At 45.6% G+C, this 10714-nt stretch overlaps 2 protein-coding genes across 2 annotated transcripts; one reads left to right on the top strand and one right to left on the bottom strand.

Moving 5' to 3' along the window:
• Nucleotides 1-244: 244 nt before the first annotated feature.
• LOC127301468 (E3 ubiquitin-protein ligase AIP2) lies at nucleotides 245-4746 on the top strand. Its single transcript, XM_051331721.2, has 5 exons — nucleotides 245-626; nucleotides 2792-3005; nucleotides 3370-3617; nucleotides 4079-4285; nucleotides 4385-4746. The coding sequence occupies exons 1-5, from the start codon at nucleotides 468-470 to the stop codon at nucleotides 4532-4534; spliced, it is 978 nt and encodes a 325-aa protein (XP_051187681.1). The 5' UTR covers nucleotides 245-467; the 3' UTR covers nucleotides 4535-4746.
• A 737-nt stretch (nucleotides 4747-5483) lies between these two features.
• On the bottom strand, nucleotides 5484-8585 carry LOC127301469 (uncharacterized). The gene is made up of 2 exons (XM_051331722.2): nucleotides 6689-8585; nucleotides 5484-6044 (listed from the first exon to the last, which is right to left on the bottom strand). The coding sequence occupies exon 1, from the start codon at nucleotides 8469-8471 to the stop codon at nucleotides 6771-6773; it is 1701 nt and encodes a 566-aa protein (XP_051187682.1). The 5' UTR covers nucleotides 8472-8585; the 3' UTR covers nucleotides 5484-6044; nucleotides 6689-6770.
• Between the last annotated feature and the right edge of the window lie 2129 nt (nucleotides 8586-10714).

Genomic DNA, 10714 nt, shown 5'->3' with positions numbered 1-10714 from the left:
TAAAAATATTAGCAGTATTAACATGTTATACACTTGAAAGTAGAAGAAATAGTAAGAAAAAAAACTTCCAGCGTCGGAATGCTCCGAGGCTGCGACACTGGTAGCAGGCATTATTGGGCCCATCGCGGTTCCGTCTCTGGTCTTCTCGGCCCAACAGACCTGGAGTTTAGCTGTAAGGTTCGGCCCAACCGCTCTCCGTCCCCGTCCACCCGCACGCCACGCACGACCACGTCACCGCCCTCCTGCCCAAGCCACCGTCCCGCGGCGTTTCTTTCCTCTCCCCCAAGACACCACCGGAACAGAGAGTCCATACACGCCGGCATTTATACCTCCGGCGACGCACGCATCATCATCACACGAATCGCGCGGCCAGACCATCGACAGCCCGATCCCGAATCAGGCGACGACATCGGAGGATTCGGAGCCCCAGGAGCGGAGGATTCGTTCGGAACCGGGACCGCAACACCATGTCCGCAACCGCGGGGGACGAGGCGGCGGCGGCGGAGCGCCTGGAGGCGCTGCGGAGGAAGCTCGGGAAGAAGCAGCACTTCGAGGAGGCCGTCGCCGACCTCGCCGCCACGCTCCGCGACCGCTACGCCGGCGCCTCGCCCGCCCTCCGCCAATCGGTATGTATGGACGACCTCGCCTCGCCTTCCCCCTACCCATAGGAGCAAGTATTCGCGCGCCTCGCCTGCCATGGGGCTTGGCTGGGAGATACATACGACGGGCTAGATTTGCTCGTGTAGAGGGAGAGGTCGCTGCCTGGGGTGGATCTAGGAGGGCAGGATTTGGGGATATAGATTTCTGGATACAACCGCTCAAATTCAGACTCGCCTTAGTAGAATTGGGGGATATAAATTTCTAGATACAACTGCTCAAATTCAGACTCGCCTTAGTTAAGCTGCGGCTATTTTAGTTAAACCGACGAGCAATGGTCGTTCTGATTAGCAGCGTGCCCTGATCGACCATGAATGTTCCAATTTCATGTGCTTGAGTAGTATTTCGCTTACCCTAGCAGGCAAGCAGCAGGAAATTTATTAGAATCTTACCTATAGCAGCTGGCTTTATGCAGGTAAAAGTAGAATTGTCAGCCTTATTGTTCTTGCATGACTAGATGGTGAATTTTGGTGAGATGTGATCATCTCATATTTGATGTTATCACGGACAAACTGTCTAGGGGAAGTGTTTCACATATTCTATATGGACAAAAGGCCTCTGAATATTGGGCTGATATGAGTTAACATTGTTGAATTGCTTTTTTCGATAAAGGATGCTTTATTACTTTTGATAAGCAATTACATCCAGCCTCTGCACAACCAGGGTGCACGCAGCCGTTTTAATAGTCTTAGTATCACAAAAATATCAAACTAAAGGAGAAAATAGGCGAAATACATATCGAAACGATGAATCATATGACGCCTAAGATGCGGGTGGGGTTTCAATCCGTAGACTATGCTGCCACCCATGTAGGGAAAAAGTATGCCTCGCCGTAGCCTCCAACCGTGTACAGACCTCCGTAAATAGGTCTCGGTTCTCCAAGCGCTGAAGAGGTAACCACAAACGGAGAATACATGTACATCTGTAGATGACCTGCAACAAAGAGCAATTTTTATCATTAAAAATCTTGTCATTTCTACTCAGCCAAAGCGCCCAGATCACTGCAAGTGCCCCCACCCTAAGAAGCAACTTAAACCTTGAATCTATACCATGAAGCCAATTGCCAAAGACATTGGCCACACTAGTCGGAGGGTGCAAGGTAGACGCTACTTGGATGACAGACCAAATAGATCTCGCAAACTGGCACTGGAAGAAGAGGTGTTTAATAGTTTCATCATGATGACAAAAAACACATCGCTTACTTCCTTGCCAATTCCGCTTGACAAGATTGTCTTTGGTGAGGATGACCTCCAGATCATGAACTCCAAGCCCGCCTTGATCTTTGGGACTACAAACTATACTTCATTTGACCAGTCGATACTTCTTTTTCTCGCTGTCCCCTTGCCAAAAGAATCTGGATCGATAATAATCGAGTTTATGCAGAATTCCTTTTGGCAATAGGAAGAATGATAACATATATAGTACCATATTTGTCAGTACCGAATTAATGAGTATCAATCTCCCTTCCAGGGACAGCAATTTACCTTTCCAACTACTAAGGCGCTTCTGTAATCTTTCTTCCACTATTTTCCATTCAGCAATCGTAAGTCTCCGATAATGAATCGGAAGACCCAAATAGCGAATAGGAAATTGGCCTTGTCCACAACCAAACAACTCTGTATAAAGAGCTGTATCATCTTGGGCATCACCGAAACAGAACAACTCGCTTTTATGGAAATTGATACGTTGTTGAATTGCTAGAAGTGAGAAACTACAATATCGAACCACCATACAACATGATATAGGTACATGATACGTTGTGACAGAGTATTATGGCCGTGAGCTGGAGCCTACTGACTTTGTACTGAACACATGAAAAAAATAACCTTAATGATCATCAGCTCATGCACTGCTCATGTCACAAACCATCACACTGAATTGAAACACTGGGAGTTCAAAACAGATGTTAGCGAAGATACTTGCCATGAATAGCATTCATTCATGTTATCCTACTATTCCATTATCTCCTGAACTGATCCTCGTACTACTTACTACAAATAAACCTAGAGCATGTTATTTTTGCTTTACTTAAAATCAATTGTTTGGGTTGCTACAGTTCATTTTCTTTTTATACCTGTCATATATTTTTCTGCCTGTATTGTCTTCATCGATATATATAAAATACCTTCTGCAGATGTACTCTACTGTTTGCCGTGTCGCAACCGTCCTTCAGACTAGGTATACAGCACCTGGATTCTGGCGTGCTGGCCTGAACCTCTTCATAGGAACAGAGAAGCTCTTAACTAATCCTTCTGAAAAGGAGCACCTCAAGACCTGCATTTTGAGGGCCCGAGAGCATCTTGATGAAAAAGAACAAGAGGAGTCAATGCCAAGCAACAGGGTACCAGGTATATAATTAAGAAATTTAAGTAACTTGTGAAGTTTCATAACACATCAGTGATTAGAAAGATAGCATGAACATGTTTTATGAGATTTTGGAATGCAACATTCCCGATGCTCATTTCTTTCTGGTAGTCCCTCTATTGATTGGCCTTAGGGGGTGTTTGTAATAGCACAAGAACTTCAGCTTGTAACATCCATAGTTAATAGATTGTATTATTTGGTCTATCGCAGCAACTTATATAAACATATGAGAGTTTTGAATGTATAAGATTTTTTATGAGTGTACTTTGGTTACATCAATTGTCTGTCCTCAAAAGTCTATATATCGTTTGAAATATCTATTTGCTAATAAGGTGTTGCCTTTCCCAGACTCTAGATTTCTTTTTGAAGGCCACCTTACCGTGGGACAAGAACCTCCTCCTCCAGCATGGCTTGTTGCCCAGAACTTAGCACGTGAATTGAGCATTGCAGAGGAACCTTCTGGAGATCAAGATGGGAACACCACTAGAACAGAGTCGAGAGGAGGGGAGCTGCCACCTGCTTTTGTGAACTTCTTAAACACCATATCAGGGACAGGGGACATGGATTTCGAAGCTGCCTTGGAAGCATCACTGCAGGTAGGCTTGAGTACTTCATGAGGGTCGCATTTTTTTGGTGTCTACTTTTATATCCTAACCTCTCTAAGTTTAATTTGTTGATGCAAATATCTTAACTAACCAGAGAAGGTATACAACTAAAAGTTATGGCTTCTTGGGGCTATAGAGACAAGAACAAATTTTATAAATTTGTTTAGTATCTTATCCAATGTGTAGTTTAGTGTAGTTTGTGAGTTATCCTTGATAGATTTTGAATGTGTACCATCTTTACCTGCACCCTCAAATTTACAGGCCCTTTTTGTTTGCTATAATGGGAACGATCTACCAGTACAATTAATTTACTATACTTACTAGTGTTCCTATCACAAGTCCATCAAAATTGAGAGTCTTTTGATGTTCCTTCTTCAGTTATAAGTACAATAAAGTAGATAGAAATCATACTATATTATTATGGATCTTGAGAGTTGATTTACTATTGTCAGGGTATTACAGCACAGCCCAAGGTACCCCCAGCTTCAAAGGAAGTCGTCGCAAATCTTCCTGTTGTAACTGTAACTGAAGAAATCATTGCTAGACTGGGTAGTGAGACTGAGTGTGCTGTTTGCCGGGAAAACTTGGTTGTGGATGACAAGATGCAGGAGCTGCCGTGCAAGCACCTTTTCCATCCTCCATGCCTCAAGCCATGGCTGGTAAAATCTCCCTCGTACACCCTCAAAACCATTGCTCTCGAAGCAGTTTTGATCATTACAACTCTGCATAGCTAACCAATCATGATGTTTGTCTCTCAGGATGAGAACAACTCCTGCCCGATCTGCCGGCATGAGCTGAGGACAGATGACCATGCCTACGAGAGCAGGAGGGAGCGGGAGCGAGAGGAGGAGGAAGACAGGAAGGGAGCAGCCAATGCTGTCAGGGGCGGGGAATTCATGTACATCTGAATATCTGATATCTGAAGTGCAGTTACTGTTTGTGCTAGGGAATGTAATGTAATCCATCTTGTGGTCTGCTCATGTCTTACGGTGGTGACACCTGAAATCAAGCATGTCTTATGTTGCTTGTAAGTTAATCACGGCCCCAGTTTGTTGCCACCTTTTAGACTGATGGTGAGTCACACCTGAAAAAAAAAAGATCATCGCTGGACAATTGAGTATTCCCTCCGATTCATATTAATTGACTTCAATATGGATGTATCTAGACACATTTTAGTTCTAGATACATCCATATTAGAGTCAATTAATATGAACCGGAGGATTGTGTACTGCTATTCATGATCTTCGTTTATGCAGGATTGTGTACTGCTTGTGTCAGATCATTGAGCCTTTGCTCTACATACCATCTCGTATTGTACATATGTGTATTCATTTTTTCTTGGAATTGCAAAACTGAGATGATTCCAGAACAAAAACAACTACTGAAATTGAACGGCAATCATATCAGAGTTGGTAGGAGTGGTAAGTGTGTGGCTGCATGCCATGAAGAAGGGGATCACCCTACAAGTTTCAGCTATCCCATGAATAACACAAAAGTGTAAAGAGAGAAATTGGATCTGGAGAAAAAGACGACACTTTAAAATTTGTTCATAGATAATACTATCCTTGAAATAAAATAATATATATATTGACTGTATGTCAGTACGAGTTGAGTTGCATGGTAATAATTTGATTGCGTCACATTTGGACTTACGTGGTATACTGCTGTTCGAAAAGCCTAAAACTACACGTACAAGCAGGGCGCTGTAATGTTTTTATTTTCAGGAGAAAATTGGAAATGTGTAAGATGTCTCAACATCTCAATTATTTCTAGATGTCATACAAAAGAGGAAGCTCAAAAATCTTCTAGTCTCTCCGATCCATAATAAGTGTCGGAAACTTAGTACCCAGTAGCAAAAAAAACGAAAATCAAGAAGTCTCATGTTTATTGAACAAGAAAACAGAAAGGAGATGAAAAAGTCTGTTTTGTCTAATCAGAAGGCTACCAAGAACAGTTGTGAAGTTCAAACCATTCTGAAGAAACAGTAGGAACATTTCTGATGTCTTCTCTCAAATCAAAACATGTTACATTTCTGACGCAGATGACACATGTAGATTGAGGGTAGGTTTGGTTTACGTTTGGTTCATTGCCCAAGCTAGCCCTGACAAAAAATTGGTGGCCTAGTACACTTTGCTCTATGATTTGGTATGTTGCCAAGTAGTCTCCCTTTATCCCTCTCACGGATTCTTGCAAATAATTGCTCAAGTGTGGGTGGAGGATTCCTTAGCCAAAAATAATGGCAAGCCAATTCTTGCCAACATTTTGTCGGGCTAAACAGGGCATGAAGCAAACATTCCCTCACTGCCCCCCATTCTGAACATAACCCAGAAGCAATCACAGGTAGTGCAGGCATCCCACCAACCTTGTGAGAGAGAATCCTCAGGTAGTTGATGATGGAGCAATACAAAAGAGCCACAACTGTATGAACGAAGAGATACTATATCAGAGATTATTGAGGAGAATATCAGCTATATATATCTGATAAGGTACCAATTCCACTTAGAAAATAAAAGGAGAAAACTATGCGCAATTCTGTGGATGTGAATCATTTCATAGATATTGAAGAGGCGCAACTAGAACCATTTGAGCTCATGTAGCTCAGCTGCCCTATCAAGTAAGGGTCTCCTTGAACAACAGTAGAAGACAAATGTCAGGCAGATAACCAGATGATTTTTTTTTCACTATCTAGGACCAGACCAAGCACAAAGATTTACAGAGAGAAAGTGCAGAAAAATCAGATCTGGAGCAAAAGAAAAATAAGGTTATAGTTATACCTCTGACATTCCAACACTGTACATTATAGTAAATAATAGCATATAGGGCATGCTCTTCTATTCATGTAATAGAGCATACCTCCTGCTGCACATCCTCCCTTGGCTGGGCAGGAGATTGGATCGAAAATGGCATGCAAAAGTTCTTAATCCCACAGAAGCAGAAATTCTAGACCAAATTACATACGCATCCCTCCCGGTCCAACATTTATAATATATATAAATGCAAAATTATTTTAGAATCTAACAACAAACAGAGAAGTACAAAGGATGGTGTTTTCATAACCTCACCAGAGATGCAGAGAGCAAAAAGGGGCAATGAGCCAAAACTGATTAGTGTCTTTGTCACTTCAAGCGTATCCTAAAAAAAAAACTATGGTTCTTGGCTGTCTTTTGACGCTTCTTCCATTTCTAATTCCTTTACTGCTACTACGAGGCTGCGTGTAATACCCTTAAGGCGTAATCCACTACCCTCCATTTCCTCCAGGAGCTTCTCAGCTGTTCTCCAATCCATAGCTTTGAGACATAATGACTGAATAAGCTTGTTATACTCATCCATATTTGGCAGCAATCCATCTTCCTTCATCTCCTTTAGGCATTCCAGAGCCTTCTCGAACTCCTCCATCTTGCAGTAACCACGAATTAGTATGTGATACATAACCCTGCTTAGTTTTGGGTGGATCTTCTTGGCTTCGCGGAGTAGAGAATGTGCTTCATCAATCATGCCTCCTTTAGTGTAGCCACTCATGATCACACTGTACGTGTAAATATCAGGACGCAGCCCTCGGCTCTCCATCACTCTTATCAAACCCTTTGCTTCCTCCATTTCCCCCTCTTTAGACAACCCCGTGATAACAAAGTTGAACACTGCACTGCCAGGAGCTGGGCCGAGATTCACCATCCTCATCAACAATTTCTTTGCATCCTTCACATTTTTCATCCTACACAAACCATGTATAACTGCAGCGAAGGAGTTGCCTGCATGCTTGAGAGACTTCCCTTTGTATTCCTCCAGCAGCTCCACAGCCGTACTGATGGTCTCATCATTCCTCGCCAAAGCACCAACAAGGTAATCCAAGGCTGATGTTGGAATCTGAACCTTCTTCTCCTTCGCTGCGAGGTACACTGAATGTGCCTCCTTGACCTTCTTCCCCTTGCAAAAGAAGGTCACGATCTCACCGGTCTTCTTCCCATCAGGGAAGCACCCAGAGCCAACCATCTTCTCACACACACCCCATGCAGCACCAACCATGGCCTTCTTCCCGGCTGCTTGGATAACCAGATAGTAGCTGTCACCATCCGGAGTACAGCCAAACTCACTGAACTTGTCAAGCACCTCTAGCGCCGCCTTGGACTTCTCAAGCTTCCAGAACATTGACATCACTATATTCAGGAGCTGAGTGTTCACTGATCCTGGCACACTGCCCATTTCCTTAACCATATCCCAGAGCAAGTACGCATCCATCTTGTCGAACTCATTTGAATCAGCAAGCTTGCCAGCGATGATTTCAAGATTGGCAAGGCTCTTGACGTCGGGGTTGTTCTTCCCGGCGGACTTGAATAAAAGGAGGAGCTTTTTACCAGAGCAGTTCTCGGCGGAGAGGAGTACGGCGGCTAGGAGCGGCTCGGTGAAGTCAACGACCATGTCGGCGATGGCGGAGGGGATCTGGTCCTCCGGGGTGGACTCCACGACGGCGCGGACGCGCGCGACCTCCTCGTCGCTGGCTTCGGCATCGGCGGTGTCGGAGGAGGCGGTGGAGACGAAGATGTCGTCCGCGTCGTCCGCATCCTCCTCCCAGAGCGCGGCCAGGTTCTCCTCGCCGTCCTCGGTGGGATCAGCCGACGCGGATATGGCGTCGGAAGAGGAGGATGGGTAGGCGTCCGGGAGGGTTTCCGAGGAGGAGGCGGAGGCGAAGGAGGCGTCTGGGAGGGCCTCAGGGGAGGAGGAGAGGAAACGGGAGAGAAGGCGTGGCGGTGGCGCTCGGGTCAAGGTTCGAAGTGGATTTGGCTGCGGGGGAGATTTCGGCGTGGAAGAGCGCAGGAGGAGGAGAGCACGAGCTCGCGAACGCCACATCGTCGTCGTCGGCGGCGGTGGCGGTGGCGGCGGCGTCAGCGAGGTGTTGTGGTGGTTCTTCTGAGTGGCCGTGTGGGGGAGACGTGGAGTACGGGAGTCGAGGGAGAACTCAGAAGAGAATGTTTTCTCACTGGGCTTAAGGCCTTAATAGGCTATTGGGCTGCCAGTGATATTTATTGCCATTGAACCAATCTATTTGGGGTATTCCCTTTCCCTCAAAAAAAACAATTTGGGGTATTCCCTAAAAAAAAATTTGGGGCAATTATCTTACAGTAAGGTTTAAATTTCCTAAATGTTATTATCTTGCAAGTTCAAATGTTTCCTCGGTAAGTTTTCCATTAATATATCGAAACACATCTACCTACAAAATCCAGAAAATTTAACGCCCGCAATTTGAAAAAGGAATACGAAACCCCTACATCGATTTTTTTTAAAAAAATAATATGAACCCGAATCCACGTCTTCGGAGACTTGAATCAAGTGGCTAGGTTGCATATTCACTTCCCTAATGAATTGGGGTAGGCTCACTTCTCAAACTCGATTAAAGAAAAAAATCAATACTCAAGGTGTGAATAATATTGCTTAAAGATCGTAAAGCCTAAGAGAATCTTGTTTGCTACATTCATTCTTAGGCCACTTTTTATTACTTTTTTGAATGATCTACCTCTTTGTGGTTTTGTTATGGTAGAGAGGATATTCGTGTCCATAGAGGATTGCAATGTCATCTTTGTTTCCCATATAATGGTGTTCATAATTTCATATACGCGAAATTTTGTTTAATCGAACAAGAAACAAAATATTTCCAGGAGATCTTTGTTTCAGGGTTAAAATTTCCAAAAGATGTAAGTTGATGTTGAAAAAAATTCTACAAAATGTAATGAAAAGCAATCCATACAAGAAAATATTGTCGAACTCAATTCTACAAATCAGACAACCTACTTAGGAAAGAACTCCTACGAAAATCTTCTAAAGCAGAAAGACCCTTAAATTTCTAAATTTAATTGTGATATTATTTTTCTTTGCGGGGAAACTGCTTTTAGCGTTACAGTATCCATGATGTCATATCTTTTGGATAACAAGAATTGGTATGAAGGGAGGTGACGTTTCCATGATAGTGCATGTGGTGACTTTGGTAATCTCAAGAACAATCATATCAGTTTTTTTGGATTTAGAGCATCTCCAGCCGCGTCCTCTAAAATGTTCCCCAAAGAGATTTAGGGCGCGTCGGACAAAAAACTGTTCCCAGCCGCGCGTTCCAAAGCCTTTTTCCGTTCGGCGCGGCTCAGTAAGGTGCCTGCCGCCCCGAGTCTGTCTCCGCTACGCAGGGAGGCTGGGCACGGCGGACACAACGAAATGCGAGGCCGGGAGTGGCGGGTCCGATGCGTCAGTGGCACATTCAAGTTTAAATCTAATTGTCGCCTACCTCGGGACGGAAGTTATTGGCGCGCAGTGACACACGAACAAATCGTCGCAGCTTTGCCTTTATGGAGACGGAGGGGCAGGCGAGGCATCTCATCGGTGCTACGTAGCCTCCACGCGTTTCCAGCGTCGCACGCCACCGCGCATTTCCGCGCTTTCTTCCTGCCGCTTCTAGCCTCTTCTCGCGCTATCTTCTTGCCTCTTCTGGCGATGTCGGCGTCTATAAAAGGCCCACCCGGCCTAATGGCAGTCAGCACAGCCGCTGGTACCCCTTTCTCCGCCGCAAGCACAACCCTCGTCGCATAAACACCACTGCGCAATGATGAACCGCCCCGGCGCCGGCTAGTTCCCTCCACCACCGTCTCCACCACCACCTCCACCACCTGAAGCACCGGCAGTTCGACATCGACCTGGAAGCTACAGAGAAGAGGCGTGGGAGGAGGCGGCGCTGGCGAACACCATAGCGGTGTTCGATGCCGCCACAGTGGAAGAGGCGCGGCGGCGCCGGACGGAGGAGATGACCAAGCAGTGGCGTGCAGAACGGCATCGCCTGCACATGGAGTGGCATCCCTAGCACCGTGAACGGATGGAGGCGATTGAGTAGCGGCGGCAGGAGGTGGTGGACGTCATCAGCGGCAGCCAGCGGAGGAGCGTCAGCAGCGGGAGTCGGCGTTGGCGGCAACGGAGGCGGCCCAGGGGGCGCGGGCGTATGCGTTGGCGGCGGAGGCCGACGCGTTGGCGGCGCAAATGGAGGAGGAGGAGGACGACAGCGACGAAGCGGAGGAGGAGGATGAGGCGGAGGAGGAGGACGATGACGACAACTT

This window comes from Lolium perenne, chromosome 5, assembly GCF_019359855.2.
Source record: "Lolium perenne isolate Kyuss_39 chromosome 5, Kyuss_2.0, whole genome shotgun sequence".
Classification (NCBI taxonomy): domain Eukaryota; kingdom Viridiplantae; phylum Streptophyta; class Magnoliopsida; order Poales; family Poaceae; genus Lolium; species Lolium perenne.
Note: the sequence above shows the minus strand (reverse complement) of the source record. Positions and strands in the feature narration are given on the sequence as shown.